At 32.9% G+C, this 22447-nt stretch overlaps 1 protein-coding gene across 4 annotated transcripts in view; it reads right to left on the bottom strand.

The window, feature by feature from the left end:
* Window positions 1-22447, bottom strand: part of MSR1 (macrophage scavenger receptor 1) — a 143953-nt gene that overhangs the window by 55715 nt on the left and 65791 nt on the right. For 2 of the 4 annotated variants that reach the window (XM_054700817.1, XM_037525974.2), the window contains exons 2-5: window positions 13139-13178; window positions 12753-12859; window positions 10612-10725; window positions 2157-2563 (exon numbers count right to left, since the gene is read on the bottom strand). In XM_054700817.1, coding sequence (XP_054556792.1) covers window positions 2157-2563; window positions 10612-10725; window positions 12753-12859; window positions 13139-13178 — 668 coding nt within the window. Of the gene's footprint in view, window positions 1-2156; window positions 2564-10611; window positions 10726-12752; window positions 12860-13138; window positions 13179-18049; window positions 18182-22447 lie in introns of those variants that run through there. The other 2 variants (XM_054700818.1, XM_037525973.2) reach the window with 2 other exon arrangements.

The raw sequence follows: 22447 nt of genomic DNA, 5'->3' as shown, positions 1-22447 counted from the left end.
GTGGGACCCTTGCCCAGCGGCGCCACCAGGGAGGTCCGATAATTCTTTTTTGACTGAATGGCTGAAGTTTCACACACCTCTCCCTACAAATCAGTTGAATATATGAGAGCTATGTTTCTATTCCCAATTAGATAGATGTCAAAATACACCTGTGTTCTTCCATCTTGCCAATCTTTTCCCTCATTTCATTTCACTGTTCTGTTTTCAAGTGATATTTCTTTTTCTTTCCTTCCAACTGAATTAGTTACTACTTCTAAAACTGATATTTTATTTACGTCTGTCTCCACATTCTTCAAGACTATGGACAGTTTTTTTCCTTTTACATTTTCTCTAACCTTTCACACCCTCAGTCTTTGATATTTCCATAGCATTTTCAATGCTTGGATACTTATTAACCATATGGGAAACACTGACATTCAGATTTTGGAAGATGTGACATGAAATAAACATAGAATATCAAGGCTGGTATTGTGTTTGAAGTTCAACAGAATTCCCATATTTAAATATCAATGCCATGGCCTTCTATCATCTTAAGATAAGAACCATGTAAAAAATGTAAAAGTTCTGAGTGATTGCACTTTATAATAGTAAAGATCTAGATTATAATTTCCTTTATTTACTTTACAAATAGTAATTATGTAGATTATTCTTTGTCAATTTGTTTAGTCTACTCTCTATTCAATATTTTACTTGATTTTCATTTGACATTATTGATTTTAGAGACATATCTTTACTCAATGGCACCCATTTTTAAAAATCTCTACTGTATAATATTATATCTATACAGAAAATAAATCCATCAATTAAGAACGGGTCTATTCAAGTAATATCTACTACAAAAATCCCATCAGTGGTTAGCTAGTAAGGGTAATTTTGTACACTTTACATTATGATTTTAAACCTTAAATATTTTGTAATATAAAAATTAGCTTTTCATATAAATAGTGAAATTTTAGTTATTTGTTAATTTTTCATTGAGATGAAAAATTGTAATTACCCAACATAAATTATAATTTTTCAAATAAATAGCTTGCTTCTTAATTTCTTTCTCATAAATATAAAGTAACATAAAAGGGTTGGCCACAGGATACTCTAGAGCAGAAATGAGAAAAGAAGAAGCAATGGACTGAAGACTGTTTTTGAAAATAAAAATTAATTAGACCACACCTTTACACATATGTCTACATATTTTTTATGGCTGCTTTTGTGCAACAATGATAGAGTTGAGTTGCTGTAACAGAGACTGTGTGGTCCTTAAAGAGTGAACTGTTTATCTGGCCCTTTGTCAAAAAATTGTTCTAGAATATGTCATGTTCTCTCGTCTTGTATATTTTATCCTATCCTGATAATAAACTTGTTTGCATTGTTCCAAATTTAATTCTGTAATATAGTTATCTTTACATATAAAGACTTACAGATAAATATTGGGAGTGGCAAATATACTATACAGAAACTTAGATTTTGTAGGTTATCCATGTAAGTAAGATTTCCATTCCTTTGATGATGAAGAAATTTTGGATCTGCTGTAAAGTTTACAAATACAGATAAAATTTACAAATCTCTCAAGATTTCTTAAGATTATATAAATTTGATTGGTTCAGACAGTTTAAAGAAGTATCTAAGAAGGGCCTCCCTGGTGGCATAGGGGTTAAGACGCAAACTATGAAGCTGTCTGTGGCCACTACAGCAAGAGTTCTATCCCCCTGCCGGCCAGGGAACAACCCACATGGCGCAGCAGACCTCTCCTGACTCATCCACTGCTCCCCTCAGCAGTGTGTTTCAGTCAATCTGCCTGTTCTGTTCCCCACTTTATCTCTGGTGAATCCTCTCACCTCCCCATACCTTTTCCCTGTACCCCAGTTCGTGTATGCATAAATAAATCTTTAAAAAGAAGTATCTAACAAGAATTATAAAATTAAAATTCTCTAAAAGAGTCAATATCCTATTAAAAAAAAAATCCCCACTTTACTGGGAATCTAGAGAAGGCATTTGCTAAATATACTTCAAACCCTCTTATAAGCTTGTTAGAAGAGTCAACATAAATAAGATGATGTTGACAGAGGTTTTGCAACATTTGTTTTCCTGGACTACCTGAGAAGATAGGATCTAGACAGATTCAAACCCAGCAGGTGACCACTCTACACAAAAAATCTTACCTCTCCTTGTTTAAATGTATTCTCTTGGATTTTGCTATTCAGTGTTTCAATATTGAGTTGCAAATCAATCAATGTGGTATTCAGACTTATTAATGACTTGGACATCTCATCTATTGTGTTTCCATGTCCCTTGGCTGTGGAAACCAAGGTACTTAGCTGGAAGAAAAGATCATTAAATCTTTGGTCATTCATCATACTGAAATTCTGGAAATTCTCTGATTTGACGAGATTGGATTCTGATTCTGAAATATATTGGATTTTCTTTTCCATGTTGTTCATTTTCTCTGCAACTTGAAATCTCATTTCATCTTCATAGTTGTTTCCTATTCCAGTGAGATTTTGAGATACGCCATTCACATTCTTTGAAATGACTGAGCAATTCTTCATTTCCCAAGGCAGGAATTGAGCTGCATATTTAAGTAAAAGTAAACAGTCATGACCTACATCTAAATGCATACACCATTCCATTACACACCATTTTATATCACTCACTTTTTATCATTTCATTCCCATCCACTCTAACATTCTGAATACTATTCTAAAAGAGATTTATTTTTATTCTTTTAATATAAATAATCTGTATGACAATAGATATATTACTGAGAGTAAGCAGTACCCTTTTTTTTTTCCTTTTTTTTTTTTTTTTTAAAGATTTATTTATTTATACATACAAGCACTGGGTACAGTCAGAAGCGCAGGAGGGTGAGAGAATTCACCAGAGCCAGAGCGGGGAGCAGAGCAGGCAGAAGGACCGAAGTACACTGCTGAGGGGAGCAGCGGGCAGCAGGAGAGGTCTGCGCGCCATGTGGGACCCTCCCCTGGTGGCCGGGGAGCAGCCGGGGATTGAACCGGCTCTGCAGAGGCTGCGGGCAGCTTCGCAACCCAGCGCTCAACCGCTGCGCCACCGGGGAGGCCCGAGTAAGCAGTACCCTTTATCCACTCTCATAAGAATTTATTACAGGATTGTCATTTTTCTTTGAGTTGCTGCTTATATGAATCTTTTGGTCATTGCAGCTGACTCTTCTGTAAGAGAAAATTCTAGAGTATGAAGTACATTGTATCTTACTTCTCCAGCCTCATCTTAGGATAAAATGACTTAATGGTTAACATAGTATCTGAAATAAGCATGTTTGATAGGTTAGCTATTTAAAGATAAATGACGAAGACAAACATAATAGTATGTTGTAAAAATATAATATTAGTGTTCTCTATTGTATGAATACAGTTGTTTCATATTTCACATCCTATTGCTAAAACTGAAAGAGAACTGTCACTTACAGATTATATATGCCTAATTTACAGCAGGTAAAAAATTAGGCAAATAAGTTTTCTTAAATATTATTTTTATAAGACTCTCTTTATTTATTGTGAAACATATATATTCCTAGCAGAAAAATTGAAAATATGAGTAATAGTAAAATACTATCAAGCTCACCATCTTGAGTTAACTGTTGTCATTTTGATATGTATAGTAAATCTGGCTCTGTTTCCAAAATCATAATATTTTTACAAAAACAAGATTACATTTAATAAGTACTTTGGAAACTACTTTAAATAAGTACTAACCTTAAAGAATTTAATATTATTTACTATTGTTTGAAAGTAATTTTAATAATTATATTTTATTTTGGGTACAGACCTATTTTATTTAATAAAGTGTAACCACTTAGTTTCCTTCTATTTTCACTAATGTAAATGCTTTGATGAACAAACTTGTGACTGATTATTTTCTAAAGAAAAAATTCTATTAAAAGGTATTTGGGTGATATTCAGAGGTATTGATATATATTTCCAAATAAGCAAGTGTTTCTAACTAATCATTCTGAAAGGATCTAGAGTAGTGTGTTCATTGTCTTAAAAAATAAAAAGCATAAACATTAATTTTGCAGATAAAATATAATTACAGGCAATAAAGAAAATGTTAAACATCTTTTTTATCACTAGTCAGTAAATATTAAGATCTGATTATATCGTTTTCCCTATCTCTTTGTATATTTATTGCTACTATTCCTATACACATATGAATTCATATACACATATGAATATATACATACATACACACACATACATATATACACATTTATATAAGCCTCTAATTTCTTTTTTGTTGAATTCCATATTTGATCATAATTGAGCTATAAAGAACAACCTCATATGGTTAAAAAATATGTGTTTTATAAAATATCAGCAATGCTCCCCAAGTGGCCTGGTAATGACAATGGTGTTGTGAATCACTGGTTTCTAAATTCTATCCCTACACCAGTGCAGAGAAGGCTACCTCAGAAAAAAAAAAAAAAAATGTCAGTTTTCTTAATAAAATTGTTATGGCCAGAGTACCAGTTTCATATGTTTTTCAGAATTAAATGACATAACAAGAAAACATTTAGTTCCACTCTTCACTAAGAGTAGTTGTAGAAACGAGAGCTTAGAGTTACAGTATCCAGCTCCTGGAATGTAGTTTCACTCAATTATCATCTAGGTTATTCTGGGTGAGTTCCTTATCTTGTACTTTCTTAGGTTTCCTGAATGATCTAATACAATAACTATCTCAAAATTGTGGTGCTGAGTGAGGATAAATGAGATAAGGCACATGAATCTCCTAAGATAAACAGGGTACAAGTGAAAACTATTGAAATTAAAGTACCAAGATTTCAGGGAAGATGGTGTCAGAAGCTCCCTGTTTCATTCCCAGGAGGATAATCTAAGGTTGTTCTGACGAGCACTGACTTCAAGGATCCCATGACTTGGGATGAAATGGAGCACCTCCTGTATATTGGAGACCCCCACTGAAGGTGACAGAAGGGACACTAAGGAAATTCAACTTTACAAACGAAAGGCAGATAAAGAGGGGCTTCAGAGACTGCAGTCAGGTAGGAGGGTCTGCAGTGAAAAATACAGCATATGGGGTAGCACTGTCCCTCTCCACCCCTTTGGAACACAAACTGATCCTGTAAAGCAGCACTGAGAACCTAGCACCAGATGCAGACACACGTCTTAAAACCCAGAGAGGAGGGCTATTAGGGGTACCACAAATGCAAACTGCCCGTGCATACTACTTTCACCGGTGACTGGATACATCCAGGTCACTCACCCAAGGCCTGATTCAGCAGTTACAGATCAGTTCTCCCCAACATGCACCTCCATTTCCTAGAAAAGTGGAAGATCTGCATTCTGAAGACACTATGTCAACTTAAAAAATATGGCAACTTACATAACAATGAAATGCTGAAATGGAAAAACACAATACATGCCACATATAGTCCGCAAGGGAATATTTCGCCACAGAGAGAACAAATCTACAGAGTTCAACCACATTGATATGGAAGATCTTGCCTTCCTATCAGATAGAGAGTTCAAAATTACCACAATAAAGACATTCAAAGGAATGGAAGAAAAGTGATAAAAGATATATAAGAAAACCCAGAAAAACAAATGAAAGTTTTTAAAAATAAAATGAACAGATGATTGAAATTGAATCTTTAAATAAGTAATTAATGGCAATGCAGAATGTAAAAGGATCATTAGAGAAGATTAAACAACTCTGGAGAAAGCTATGGAAGCAGAATAGAATAAATGGAAGATCATATCAGTTATCGCAAATGGTAATGCACAAAGTATCCAGGTGGAAGAAGAAAAACAAATGCAAAGAAAAAAACATGAAGAAACACTTCAACAATTACCTGGCCCCATAAGGAAAGGCAATGAGAGAATGATGGGTATTCCAGAAAGGGAAAATCTACCATCTGATTCATCGTTTCTGCTCCTAGGTATCTATCTGAAGAATGCAAAAACACTAATATGAAGGGATATATGCACTCCCTTCACTGGGAGTTATTATAACTAGATATGTTCTAGATATAATATAACCTAGATATAACCTAGATATGTTCACTGCAGCACTATTTATAATAGCCAAGCTATGGAAACAAACTAAGTGACCAAAGACAGATGAGTAGATTAGGAAATTATGGTATACACAAAATGGAATACTTCTAAGCTATAAAAAAAATGATAAAATTATTGACTTTTGCAACAACATGGATGGAACTGGAGGGATTATGCTAAGTGAAATGAGTCATGAGGATAAAGACAAATACCAGAAGTTGTCATTTATATGCGGAATACTGCAAACCAAAACAAAGGGTCAGGTAAAATCAAACTATTAAGAAATCCTAGAAACCTGACTATAAAATTTACAATACCAGATGGGGAAGAAGAGTAGGAAGAACAAAGAAGAGAGGAAAGAACAAAGTCACAGTGAACTATGGTGGAGGACTTTCAATGCCTTAGTGGGTGTGGTGTGGTGTGGTAACAACATCTGAAGTGTGTGAGCCTGTACTTCTAAATCACATAAAATTTTGTAAACCAATGATATCTCAAAAGCTAAGGATCCTTACTAACACTAAATTAAATGAAATTGAACAGAACTACCAGGATATATCAACTTAGCATTGAGTAGTTTTATACCAGCACTTACATATATATCTATATATCTCTTCTAGGTATGCATAACTCTATTTCTTATTTTGAATTGTGTCAAAAATTTTGAAAGCTCCTGGCTGCATGGATGCATGTTGTGGATATATTTTAACCCCACAAATTCCATTTTTTAAATTAATTAATGCTTTGAAGTTACAATGCACTATAATATACAAGTTTCAGGTGTGCATTATTATCCATTCAGTTTTGAATAAAGAAATATTGACTGATTACAAAAGAAAAAAATTAAAGTATCTTACATATTTTTCATGAACATTATTATCTTAATCCTAGAGAACATTGTCTTCAACACCTTTAAAGAAACTGATTTATTATGGTTGCTATTGTAGATTTTATATACTACAAAGTAAGTATTAAGATATCATGCAAGTTAATCCCAATAAAAAAATCATATTTTCCCATTACATTGTTTTTAAAGTTAACATATTTAATAAAAGTATGTAACCACCTTTTTATATCATTCACAACAAAGACTACATTGAGTATGCATCATTTTATGTAATTTATCAGTAAATTGGACAGAAAATATATTTCTTAATTAGATCTCACCACATTTACTAAATTTAGAATGTGTGCCAGTTTTCACTGGACAGTCTCATTTATGTATCCATCAACTCTCTATGGTTTATTTTTTTATACTATATCTATATCTGTCTATCTATCTATCTTAGCACCATTAAATTAACTATGGGAATAGAACACCGATTAGGAATAGATTTTTAAATTAATAATTGAAAACCCAAACTAACAAATTTTACAAAACTATTTCAAAATTTTCCCTTAAAATTGTCCTTTTATGATAATTACTGCTTCTTTTAGGTAGCAGTTACAAAACCCAGGTTTTGAATTAGAGTCTTGTGGGTTAGCAATTCTTGCCCTTTCCTTTGTTAAGTTGTGACCTTGGGTAAGTTATTCTGTCAGCTCTTCTGTTTAACTGTTTATAAAAATGGGATACTTATAGCTATGTTTAAATAATTATATGAGCTAATAGTTAAAAGTGCTGAGATCACCTCCTGGACTATAATAGGCATTTGATAATTTTCAAGTTTTTTGTTATTATTAATATTTTGGATTCAATATCTGTGATTTATACAGCTCTTTTTCCAATATTGGTAATGGCAGGAATTAATATAGTATAATAGAAAATTTTCCAGTGAACATAGTAGTCTTTGTGATTTATTCTACTAAGCAGATTGATCTCATTGCTTAACAATATAATTTTACATTCACTGAAAGAAAATTCTATTTCATATAGATAAAGCAAATCTTTTCATAGGATGGAAAGGGAAAACTTGGTCTGACAAAATATCACATGACCAAACATTTATTTTTAGAATTTCATGAACACATTTTTAGTGAGCACCTACTAAGTACACCAGTCACTGTTCACAGAGCTGGTGATACAGCAGAAGACAAAACATAAATAAAAAAAAATTAAAATTTCTGCCCTTTCAGAGCTCCTGGAGCTTACAAGCTAGTGAAATTAAAAAAAAAAAAAAAAAAAAAAAACTAACTCATGGGAGAAATGATCAAGTTATAAGCCAAAGAACAAATCTTCTGAAAAGAAACAAAAGGCATTCCCTTCATGTTTAAGTCAGGAAAAAAAAAATGAAGTCACCCCAAAAGACAGCTTCCTGACCCATGCCTGAGAGCACAAAGGCTCGCTGTTTCCCCTCTACCATAGTCATGGTGGAGAGGACATGCACAGGGCTCCCCCAGGAGGGTACACCAGGGCATATATCTATCCCAGAACCAACAGCATTTCCAGTCAAAGAGTAAAGCAACGGCTGTGCAAGAATCAAGACAATCTCAAATATGAAACTCAATGAAGAGTTACATGACTTGCAGGTCACATAAAATAAACATGAAACCAATATTAAAATGTTTACAGCACATAGTCAAGATATTAAAATAAGGATGGGGAAATGATTTTTTTGCTGGATTCTTAGCCAAAAAAATGATAAAATAGAAATTGACTATTTAAAGGTAAAATTTATGACTAAGCATTTTTATTTGACATCAAGTTTAACATGAATTGACAATAAAGGCTAGATTTTGTTTACAGATTGAAAACACAACATTACTTGTTTTCCCAAATCCAGAAATGAAAACTATTTTAATTCTTTCTTTAAAATTTGTAAACTATTTTTCTGTTCATATTTTCAAGTGTTATTTTCCTTCATTATCTTAAGATAGATGGCATTTTGTGACTTACTTTTTATTTCATATCTGAAGAGACAAACTTGCATGGTTTGTAGAAAGAATGAGAGGTATATCTGCTTCTATAAATAACTTTACTTTTTCATGCTGCTTATATCTTCTATTAGCAACCAAAATTTTATATTATTTTGAGCTAAAGAATTTTAAGTATATCAATAATAATTTATGTATATGTATATAGTAATCCTAGGTCATACTTTGTTGTCCAGAGATATTATTATATTGTTATACTATAACAGAGACTCAACTTATTCATGAAAAGATAGTAATTGGAATAAATTTTATAATTAAGAAAACATCTTTCAATGTAAAAAAAGGTAAAGAGTTTTTATTTTTATTTTTTTAAAGATTTATTTTTATTTATACAAGAACTGGGGTATAAGCCAGATATGCAGGAGAGTGAGAGCATTCACCATAGAGAGTGGGGAACAGAACAGGTGGAGTAACTGAAATACACTGCTGAGGGGAGCAGCGGGCAAGACAGGAAAGGTCTGCTGTGCCATGAGGCTATCTCCCTGGCCAGGATTGAACCTACGCTGCAGAGACTGTAGATAGCTTCACAGCACTGCGTTCAACCACCTGCACCACCAGGGAGGCCTAAAGAGTTTTTATATGGAGCTTTTTCTTTCATTCATCAGTTTAAATAGATAAATTTCAATTATTTTGGGGATATATTTTGTATATATTTGTAATTTATGATATCAAGTAGAGATGAGATATGTATTGAATTTTACTTCCACTTTGGAAAATATTCTGATCTACAACTTAAATTTGTAAGTGGACCATCCATTGTTTATTATTCAAGTATGACATGCACATTGAAATCTGTTCCAAATTTTGGTAAATTGGGTGCTAATGTGGACTCATAAGAACTGAACATTTTTAGCTTCTTGTCAATCTTACTGGGTACCTGTTGCAATTTTAGGAAACAAATTACTTCAATTATTTTCAATGCTAGAACAAGTTTGTTGACTTGGTAGTATTTTCTAATAGCTCAGAGACTTTGAACATGGCTAGAAAGCGGAATTCTTTTTTTAAATTATTTGATTTTTAATTGATCTATTATTTGGATACTATCATCAAGTATTACCACCTATAGTCCACCACCATAGTCCATTTGCACTTTCTTCTTTCTTTGTTCTTACCCCTCCCCAATAAAACCCCTCCTTGAGTCTTCAGTTCTGTAGCCAGCCTTCAAGGGTTAGTTTTTAAGTGTGTCTTTATCTGACTCTTAGATTAGTTATTTTATATTCCACATGAATTTTTTTAGACTTCTGTCCTCATTCTGCAAGGACCATTAAAAGAAGTTGGACTCTCTGGGGTGGGTCATGGTTTGTTTAAAAATGGTACATGTGGGTCTCCCTGGTGGCTGAGGGGTTAAGTCTCAGTGCTATTCCCACTACTGCCTCAGTTCTATCCTGGCCAAGAAGCTAACAGTCAAATGGCACAGCAGACCTCTCCTGTCTTGCCCTGGTGCTCCCCTTAGCAGTGTATTTCAGTAAATCTCTGCTTCACATTCTGTCTCTAGAGAATCCTCTCATCCCCCACATCCCACACCTATGGCCTACACCCCAGTTCTTCTATGCAAAAAATTAATAAATAAATACATTTGAGAAACTGTGATATGTTTTCCTTTGATGCTCCCAAATACAAAAACCAGAATATTTCTTTTTGGTTCTACAATAACTAACTCCTGAGGTGAGATGTTGAGTTTCAGAAATCTTGAATACTGTACCTGCCATTATTCCAATGACAGGTATGAGTACTGCAAACACAAGGACATAAAGGGCAATTAGTGCAGCTTTGAAGGACTTCAGTTTCTCCTGAAGGGCATGGCCATTTTTAGGACCTGAAAAAACAAAAACACAAGATGCTATTAGAAAACTTAATTTTTTATTATCTTCAGTCCTTATTGTTACACTCAGCCCTATTGGAAGAAAAATTATATGTAACAATATAAGAAGCAATTATATTGTTACTACCAAAGCTATTGGGGACAAAGCAAAATAGGTCCTCATTTTTTTCAGTGGGAAGTAAGAGAGATAGTGACAAGAAAAGTCAAACATATATCACTGTGGACATCTGATTTACTTATCTATTAATTAAACATGCATGAAAATGGCACTATCCCCTACAAGTTGTCCTTGTCTCATTTTGAGGCATTAGTTGGTAAACTTTCATATTGATATCAGCATATGCAAATATGTACTTTATCCCTTTTTCATATAGTAATATATTATGGGTGAAAATAAAATGGATCAGGTTACTATTCATTCTGAACTTTTTTTCAGATTGTAAATCAGGCAAGAGGAACATTTTCTTTCAATAATAAGTATGCAGGATAATTTTCTTTTCAATTCTATCTTAATAATTTTATATTTAGATACATTTTATGCTTTAAATACAATGCAAAAATTAAATAACAAACAAAATCATTCACACTTTGACTAAACTTTGGAATGGATGAAGTCCAGTCTCTGGATATTTCAGAATATATTACTATTTTGTCCATTAAAAATTTCTCTCCTGTGACCATTGCTTTTACTGTTCAATAAGAAATAAATTTTATTTTTAAGTTGTAAACCCTTAAGTTTAAAGCCAAAATTTAGACATTGTTCAGCAAAGTTCTATGAGGGAATGAAAGAAATAGAAAATTCTTAAAATAATTTCTCTATATTTTACCTTTTAAATCATTCTCACAAGTCTCTGTTGCCTTTCCTCTGTTCCCAATTCTTCTGTCCTTCCAAAGCTCTCAACATCTCTACCTTTAACAGCTGTTACTATTATCTTTTCTCCTTCTTCCTCATACTCTCCCCTCTTTTGTTTGCACAGCACAAGAGATTCATCAGACCTTGAAGCTGCAATCTGTATTCTAGGTTTGTCTATGTCAGAACTCACATACAATCCTGTTACTTTGTATATGTGTCTCTATGGCCTCTCACCAACCACATCCCTTCCCCTTGTTGAAATGTGTTTTAGGCTTAATAAAATTATAAGACCTCTGTCCTGCTGTCTTAAACAAATCTGCTCTGATACAGCCAAATACTGTTTCTTAGGAGCTCTTGCTATAAACTATACCAGCATCCATTTCAGTTCTGCAGGGGTTTGAATTGCGTCTCCAAAAAAGACATTATTGAAGTCTTCATTCCAGGTACCACTGATTGTAACCTTATCTGGAAATAGAGTTTTTGTAGGTATAATCAAGTTAAGAAGAAGTCATACTAGATTAGGGAAGACTCTAATCCAGTGATGAGTGTCCCTATCATAAGAGGACATGTAAAAACAGGAAGTTCATGTGAAAACAGAGGAAGATATTAGATTGATGAAGTTACATGTCAAGGAACACTGAGTATTACTAGGATTCCAGTATTCCACTAGAAGCTAGGAAGAAGCAAGGAAAGAGGCAAGGGAAAATTCTTCCCTAGAACTTCAACATTAGTATGGCTTTGTTATTACTTTGATTTTGACTTCTGACCTTCAGAAATGAGATATTGATAATGTTCTGTTTTAAGCCACCCAATTTGTGGAAATTTGCTACAGTAGTCCTAGGAAACAAAAACAAGCACTTAATACCCATGTTTTTCAAGTATTAATTCATGGTGCTAGGGCATAGTCATCTCCAGGACTTAGTCCAGCAAAGAAATTAGTCCACTGAGAAATCAAAGAACTTAATCAATGTTCTGAACTACTTTAATCTATGACAATACTTTGTTACTTCAGTTAATTTTTATTCAGTCCCAGGAGAAAAGACTATTCATCCAGAAAGTGTTGTTTTAACATACATACACATATAAGATAAGTCTCAAGACTATCACTTCACATTGTGTCAATAACTTTAAAGACAATCCTAGGGCATCCTACTCTTTTTCTACTTACTCAGAGGAAGCAAAGCTGTCATTGTGTGAGCATCAAATTTCACAGAATCTGAACAGCTATCAATGTCCTCCTGATGGTTGGGAAAACCTTCCCACTGTTCCATATTTCTACAAAATACACAGAAAAATACATGGATTACACATTAACTGTCTAGGCCCTTTTGGCATTATGTCTCAAATTGAAATTCCTAATTAAAATACTATTTTAGCAATGCCACAAAATATGATTAAATTTACATATCTAAGTAAAGTTTTAATAAGTAAAGTTTTAATTTTAATATTAAAAGGCAGACTTACATGGACCCTACTCATAAATCTTTCTATATGTAAATGAGTACTTGAATTTATAGGTGTGAGTTTTTCAGAAAGGTAACTTTTTTTACTTACCTAATGAAATATTTTTCTGTGACAGAAAACAACTGATTAGCTAAAAAGAAAAAAAAAAAACAGTTTCCCTTAGAAAAAATAGTTTTGCAAAATTTGGAGCAAATATTTCCTGTAATCTTTTATTAGAGGTTCTAGATAGACCAAATAGTTATGCAAATTTTAAAGTAAATATTTCCTGTGATCTTTTATCAGAGCTGTATGAGCTAGATATTCTTTTGCCAAGCCATCTATTTTATTACTTCAGAAAGATAAAGTCACTACTCAATTACGAGCCACAGGAAAAATTTGCTTTTTTATTTTTCTATTTTTTTTTTAATTGAGGTGACATTGGTTTACAACATTGCATATGACTTAGAGGTATGGCTCACACTCTTTAGGTGCATGATGCCATAACACCCCTCCCACAGAAACACCCAGAGTCCTCCACCATAGTTATTGTGTTCCCACCTCCACTTTGCTCTCCTCTGGTAGCCTCAATTCTACATGCAGATTTCAAGGTTTGTTACTGGGTTGCTTTATATGACTCTTTGCTCCTCTGTATTCCACATTAACATGATACCATCCAGTATTTGGCTTTCTCCTTATTTCTTTTCTTTCTCATATTTTTCCTCAGTTTCTCTCATATATTGGTGACATCACAGATATGTCCTTCCACTTTCTAAGCACAATTTACATTGTGCTTATGTCACAATCTATGCCTATGTTTCTTTAAGATGCATCAGAATCATTTGGAAGGTTTGATTAAAAATAAGACTGATGAGTCTCACTCCCAGAGTTTTTGACATTTGGAGAGGAGGGTCAAGAATTTGCAATTCTAATACAGTCTCAAAAACTGTTGCTGCTGCTAATCTGAAGAACACATTTTAAGAATATTTTCCATCCTAAGATGTTATATGGCTTTTCATTGGAAACAGTTCCATTTGTTTGATTGACAAATTTAGCATAAAGCCAACATTGTCTGATCATTTCTTATTTTCTCTAAAGCTGAATGATGAATTTAGCACAGCCAAAGTTTTAACTGAGTGCTCTGGCAGCCAGGATACCAAAACTACATCTTGTCCAGGAAATGAAGGACAAACATTCATATGCAAATGTTTACTCTGGGGAGAGGTATTGACAAGGCTATGACTTGACTTCTGTCAATATGTTTTAAAATATTACCCAGGAAATTATTTTGCCATTTTCAATGACAATCTTTGTATGTGTATCATTTTGTAGACTGGTTCTGCTACATATAAATCCTGTTGATCTGATCAAGGTCTGTGTTCCTTGGAGGATTGGGTCACCTTGGAGGAAGGAGGCAGTGAGGGAAAACATGGGACTTATATTCTCTTTTCTCAGGCAGAGACAAAGTAAAAGAAACAATTATCTGGGAAAATTGACTGTTATAAGAAACTAAATTGGGTAATTTATATCCAGACTCTCCTGGCATTTCCCCTTTTTTAATTTACTCTATTACTTGATTTAGATGACAGTTTTACTTGCCAAGCAAAACAAGTGAACAAATAAATGATTTTTAAAAACTGAGATGACAAGAAAGTTTAACTAAATTCATTTAAAAGCTGTAGTTCAAAGCACTTGGGAATACATGGCAAAGCTTTTTAACTTTGAACTCAGTTTGTAAAGGATAGACTCACATAGTATTATTTATCTACATCTACTATGTAATTAGACATTTTTTTCTTTTCTTCCTATTTACTGGCCCTTTCTTCATGTGTCTGTCTATGGCTCTGGTCCTAATATTTAAGATATTATTACTCTGTTTTCATCTAAATAAAAAGAAAACATCTCATATTATTGACTTCTATCTAGGAATATTTTTTATAAAAAGGTAAAACTTTTTAATCTGTAAATCTTCCTAGTCTGTGAAATATATAAGAGGAGAATCTAAACTGCTTCCCAATTCATTACATCCATGATACAGGAGTTTTTATTTCTGGTTCAATGACCAGAGAGTTCCTGGCATTTAGTAGATACTCATCAGATTCACAAATAGAGTACAAGAAATCATAAATACCTCAAAGACAATAGACTTTATTCACCATCTCCAGTTATGCTTCAATAAAAGTTCATATTTCACTAATGTGGAAATTTAAAAATTCTGCAGTTACATGTTTGGAAATAAGCTTTCTCTCTGAATTGTTTGTAAATATGAAATGGAAACAAACAAAAAGAAAACATGGTTGTTCTAATTTTGTTTCAAAAGCTTTCATTAGACTTCATAGATTACCTCAATTCTTCACTCTAATTATTATCAGTGTAATCCATTTTTTGTCGAGAACATACACTTCAAGCTTTGTTAGCAGTTAGTGATGAATTCACACAATTCAAATGTACCTTTGAGTTCATTTCCAAAGCTTAGAGTAAAAATAACTTCACATAAAGTTACAATTCTTGCCAAATGTCAATGCACTGACAAAGGATTGCAAAATCTTTGGCGTCTGTATAGCCTAGTAAGAGCATGTTTGCATGAGAAGTGAAACACATCTCTGCAATATCAGCTTTTATAAAATGGGTCTAAAGTTTACAGAAGCTACAGCAGGAAAGCCATAATGAAAGAATTTCCATGCAGATTTAGTTAAATTACAATCCATGAAAACATGACCTTTATTTGTTCCTGATTTTATTTCAATGATATTAAAGAATCATTGGGACAAATTTCTATCATCCCATCAACTTAATATGAGCGGAAAAAAACCTTCAAATATATTCTTAATTATGTAGCCATTTTCCTATAATCTAATTCTGTTTTTAAATATTTTCCTCTTCTTTAGAGAGCAATGTTTTACTAATAGAGATAATGATGTTGCAAATATTTTCACAATTTAACTTATCATATGTTGAACTACATGGTGTTGGGAAAACTATTATAAAATTTATATCTATTTTCTGACTTCTCTTTAAAAAGACTACAAATTTACCAAGTTTCCAGCCATAGATAAGTATGGTAGTTTTAAACCAGATTCACCATTGTTCATTAATAATTTTTTTAAGAATCATTTAGATTTTGATAAGAATTAAATGATATCTCAGCTGGCTTCTATTAGCATTTTTTTATTAGTGTGACAGAGGCATTTCCATGTAATTATCATTTTTTTTCTTGGGTTATTATTTATTCATATTTATTGCTTATACATCCCAAGGGTCTCTTTCTTTATATAAATATGAATAAACTTTGAAATGTAGTATATATCTAGTGCACATTCTTTCTTCTAAGGCTGTTTCCTATTCAAATTTGCCAAACTCTTATGGATAATTTCATCTTTAAGATTTGAGGTAAATAATTACTATGTAATCTTCCATATTATTGAAAGGCAAAAACTTTGATTTTTGTATAAGCAGTTAATATATATATGAAATGAAAATAAAAATAACTTATTTGTGAAACTAATAGTTCTCTACACAAAGAATATGTTCATAGAGCAATTATGAAATCAGACATCTATTCCATATCACCCCTGAAGGGAACAGAGCATCAATATTTTAATCTAAAGTTCATATATGTAGGAGGCATCTATTTTATTCTTTTTTTTTTTTTTTTTGCTTTATAGATTTACAACACTTTATGATTTAGGGGGACAGGTTCATACCTTTTCAGATGTATGTTACCATCCCACCCCACCATTCTTTACCATAAACCATTGTGCCCCCTTCACCAGTCTCCCCACTCCCTCCTTCCCTTCCCCTACATTACCCCAATTCTGCTTAATCTGAAGGTTAGATCTAAATATTGGCTGTGTCATTTGCTCCCAAGAGACATTTGGCAAAAATGTTAATATGATTATAGTTTCCATATTATATAATATGATTATAATATACATATGATTACAACATCAATTTAAAGAATTATTAGGAGGATTAAAAATAATTATTCTTATTCTCCTGAGATACAGACAGCTATCAACAAATGAATAACATTATTTTAAATTCAAAGACATTTTATATGAACTTTTCTTATTCCTCATAACAGTTCCATGAAGTATAGTGCAATATTTTCTTCATTTTATGTGGTTAGGAAACCAAGACTTAAGTCATTTAAGTAACCAGTTAATGTTACCCAACTAGGGAGTGAGAAAGCTTAGATTTGAACATAGAAAGCTTAGATTTGTTACTTACAAAATAACAACTCTCAACTACGGCATGAAGAATTTATATTCTTAGTACTGTGACTTTTGTATCACTAATTTCACATGGCTAATGAGAATACTAAGCCCTGTTTTTACGGTGTGTGAACCTTACACATTCTCAAGATGAACAAAATTTTAACATTTGTAAGGAGATTTTTAAATAATTCTTTCACTTTGCAGTAGTTGAGGCCTCTCCTTTATCCCCATTAGTAGTTATCTATAGCTACTTTCACACTCTACTTAAGGTGCACACGTTATATTACACATATTTTACTATCTGCCTTAGATCAAGTACTTCCTGAAAACAAAGACTTTATTTTTTCTTTTTGTATCCCTTTCCTACATCTAGTTCAGTGAGATGCCCAACCAGTATTTGTTCAAGTAAAGGTAGTGAAAGGTATTAGGGTAAAACCAAAAGCATTTAGCAAATGAGACAAATTAACATGTTTAATCATATTTTGAATCCAGTCAATATTTTTAATAATGTGCACAATTATATCCTAAAATTTCTAGCTCAATCTTTAATGTTTTTAGTATATTTCATATCTATACAAGCACATAAATGTTTCTCTAATGAAAAACTTAGCTGAAATCTTTATTTTTATCATTGAGACAACCAAGTCAAATTACGAATAGGATGAAAAATTCTACCTGAAATTAATGATTTTATATACCTATACTATGTACCTCACATATCACATACACTTACAAACATACACAGAGACTAGACACATTTAATCAACAGAAGTAATTTTGGAAAAACATTAAAATAAACTCCTTTTACCTTTTGTCCTAAAGAAGAAGCACTGATATATCCACTTCCCTCTCTTTACAAGTGAAACCTATTATATTTATCACATAGTATTTCAGCATCTGGTCCAAGAGGAAAGGAAATGACACTTTGGCGTGTTGAAAATCATTCTTAGCATTTCAATAGCACTCTCATCAATGTACAAGTTTGCAAAATCTAAATTTGTCAGATAACTCATTCCTCTTCCTATTTAGGACATTACAAAAGAAAAAGAGAAGTAAAAAAAGAAGCAAGGGTTATTTTAACAGGCTATATAAATATATGGCAAATTATTTTTTTCCATTTTTATAAGATCTGCATGGCTTCCTCTAACATTCACTAATTCCCATTATCTCCTCTTTCATTCTGTATGGGACTACATGTTTAAGTGATTCTGATTTGTTTTTCTTAATCTTTTTGCTTATATTCCATATCTAGAGTTTAGCACAACACAGGATAAAAGGATTTGGATACCTACTAAGAATAAGTAGTAATTCAGTAATCCTCACTTGAGTTCTACCTATAATGCTGTTGGCATTATCAATAAACCTCTTTTTAGCACTTAACAAATTGTCTATTCTCCTAGGAACATGCTGGAGAAAAGGGATTTCAGACATGGGATCAAAGGAAAAGAAAGCCCTTCACCTTCTGCCGACCTATCTGAGTTTTACATTTATCATCTAATTTATATAGTCACATTCACTAAGTTTCAATATGACACACATAAAAAAAGCCTACATTACATTAATGAGATAAATTTTTAGGTTAAATACTTTTTTGGGGAAGGTGTTTAGTTTATATTCTACAGCTACTTCTTAGTGCTCTAAATAGGTGAGTGTGGATCATAATCACTACCAAATATGGCCAAAATGGTCACACTCTGCCCAAGGGTATCTTAGAAGACATTATTGTAGTAGAAAGAATGTAGAAAGAGTGCACTCAGTTTGAGAGACAGAAAGTTACAGTATCATGCAGCTATCCATAAGATAAGCACTGAAGGCTAATAGCAATAATAACTGAGACACTAAATAAATCAAAAGTTCAAGCCAAGCTGCATTAGACAAAGAAATATAATCACAGAGTATCCAGGTTGGATCAGCATAGAATCTATTAGGCTATCTACCATAGTGGTTTTAGTTTGAATTCTGAATGAAGAACTGGAAATTAACATGAGTACTTATTCTATTTCCTTAATATTGGTGGGTATGTACATATTATAGTATATGATCCTTATATAGTATAGTATAGTGTAGTATAGTATATAGTATATGATATATATATTATATAATCCTTTTGGGTACATGCATGTTATAGTATATGCATATAGAGTATACAGATTTTATAAAATCTGTAGTTTAAGAACTCCTTTGTAATTGCTAAATTTGAATGCCCCTGTCAACACCACCTGCTTAAAAAGTCATACTTGAAATACTAGGTTAAGACATCAACTTCCCAAAATTCTATTTTTTTTAAAGATTTATTTTTTATTTATGCAATAGCTGGGGTACGGGCCAGAGGTGTGGGTGGGTGAGAGGATTCACCAGAGACAGAACAGGGAGGAGAACAGACAGATGGACTGAAAGCACTGCTGAGGGGAGCAGGGGTTGCAACAGGAGAGGTCTGCCACACCATGTGGGAATCTCCATGGCCAGCTGGGGATCGAACCTGAGCTGCAGAAGCTGCGGACAACTTCAAAGTGCTGTGCTCAACCCGCTGCATCACCAGGGAGGCCCCCCAAAATTCTATTTTAATGAGGATTAATTCTGTGAGCATGGGTTATAATTCTAGGATGCCTCTATACTGTTATATATATATATTTTTTTTTTACATCCACAATGCTAGCCATTTCCATATATGGAAATGGTCATCCCTACTACCTTACACATGTGTGAATGTATGTGTGCATATATTATATGCATTATATTGCCTGATATTAATTATTTGGTCTTACTACATGTAAGAAACTTTTCCAGGGAACCAGGTATAAAGTCTTCAGGTCAAGCTAATAATACACACACTGAAAGAGGAAATAGCTAGGGAATTGGGGCTTTACAGTCATTGTTTCATTTGATTACATAACTTTGCCATGTGATTTTTCCTGATTAAGGCACTGAGACTTGGAGACACTGAATAATTGTCAAGATCATAGAGCTATGAGTCATCAGAATTAGTATTCAAGTCCAGTTAAGTCTCATTTCAAAACTTGGTAAATATGCATTTTTCTCAATCTCAGATTGCTTTATGTACTATCAGGAGTCTCTCTCAGAGATGTTATAATAAAACAAAACTACAAACATCAGCTAAATCATTTGGATAATGCTTTTTATCAGTTACGGCCATGGCATTCCAATGACTTCATTTTTGTTGCTTTTTGAAATGTCTCTAGGGTAAGGGATATTTAACATTATGCCCACTGTTCAGATATGTTCCACAATCAAATCAAAACAAGGAGGGTGGGAATTGTATGGGGACTACAACCAAGATGAAAATGCATACATTGTGCAAAAATGAAAAATAATATAAAAATATATAAAATATTTTTTTAAAAAAATTGCCATAGAAATGGGCTGGAAATATGGTCTTAAGTCTCATAGGGCTTATTTGGATAAAGGCATGCACGTTGAACTCAAAGAAAAATATGTTTAACACTTACTTTTACATATCTGAAAATGAATCAGGTCATTAATCAGGTCATTAATTAATTTTTGTGATTAATTTTCAAAAACAGTATTTTTTACATTCTGAACTCAAAGAAATTTAGCTAGATATCAAAATATCAAAGAAATTTTTATATAAACAATGAGTTTTAGTAATGTTGCAATGAACACATCTCTTGTGAATATAATGCATTTGTAAAACTATCAAAAAAAACCTTATAAAAATTGATATTAAAATGTTGCATCTTAGCAGAGCTTTTGCTTGATGACCAAAAATAGAAAATGAAAAAAGAAAATCCTTGATGTCATCAGTAACATTCTAGATAACATTCAGCTTTCTATGTAAATATTATTTTGGTGAAAATACAGAAATTATGCATATTATCAAAACTAAGCTGAAACTTCCTTATATTATGTCCATCAAAAATGTGTTGATATAACCACACAATCTTAAGTTGATATTGTTCATGAAAGTTTCAGCATTTTTATAGAATTCTAAATTTAATTTACAAATGAATTATATTTCAGAAATTGGGTAAGAACTATAGACTTGGGGAATTTAGATCTAAATTTATGTTTCTATATTTTACAAAACATTATAATAATATATCCATCTTCAGTGGAGTCAAGGACCAGTATTTATTTTCCTTTGAGAAACAATGTGCTTTACCATTCTGCTGATTTTTAAAAGGAAATATGTGGAAGACTTCTAGTTCCAGGCCTGACACCTAAAGAGCTTGGAAATCATCACTCATGTACCCACAAAAAGTAAAAAGCTGAACAAATGGAAAATAAATCACTTTTCTTGGAGCCATCAGAAAATTGAGTTCACAAGGAAAACTGCCACACAAAATTTAAAGCAGAGAATAAAAGACACTCACATGAGATCATTTTATCTGGAGTAGAAGCCACTGATAACAACAGTGAAACGGTAAGTGTGATGAATTGTAGGAGGCTGAATGTGAACTAGAGTGAATGTAAGAAACTCTTAGGGGGCCACAGTCTTAGGTGGACTCTCAAACATTCCTGTGCTTTACCTCCATGAACCCATGAAAGTCTTATCATGAAGTGCCAAAAATCACCTGGTACCTGACCAGAGCAAAGAAAAAAGTTACTGTGTTTAAATACACCCTGAGCATTCACCTTAATAAAGTCCTACTCATCAGTGAAAAGACTAATCTAGGCAGCTGAAAGTCAATTTCCCAGATACTTCTAGTCTTCCACTCCATTTAAAAGGATACATGTGCACATATGTTTGTATGTGTATGTGTGTATGTGAGTGAGATAAGGGGGTGTTAAGGTACACTTGTGGAGGTCACAGTCCAGGGTCATGGTCCCACTAGGAAACTGAGATTAAATCATAAGATTATAGAGGCATTGTGGCACAGAGGGCACAATATGACTCAATGAGATTATGAAACACTTTCACTCCCCCATTCCCTAACACCCCACCAATGGAGAACGATAACTGTGGTGGGTTGCAGCTGAGTTTATGGGGCTCTTTTCTTTATTCCTCAGTTGCAGACACTGAGAGTGTTGCAAATCCTGTTTAAGGAGTCTGAACTTCATCTGAAGGCAGTTGAGATGGGGAAATGGAATTCATACTGGATAACAGGATTAGCAGTTGCTTTTAGGATCAGTTGTAGAATGCTACAGGATAGGGAGAAACTGTTGGCAAGAAGATGACTAAAGAGATACTTTCTTGTGAATTAATATTTAAAACCATATTTATATG

The sequence above is a fragment of the Talpa occidentalis genome, unplaced genomic scaffold, assembly GCF_014898055.3.
Source record: "Talpa occidentalis isolate TD23 unplaced genomic scaffold, MPIMG_talOcc4v2.1 talOcc4.4, whole genome shotgun sequence".
NCBI lineage: Eukaryota > Metazoa > Chordata > Mammalia > Eulipotyphla > Talpidae > Talpa > Talpa occidentalis.
The sequence above is the reverse complement of the archived record's forward strand: the minus strand, read 5'-3'. Positions and strand labels throughout refer to the sequence as shown.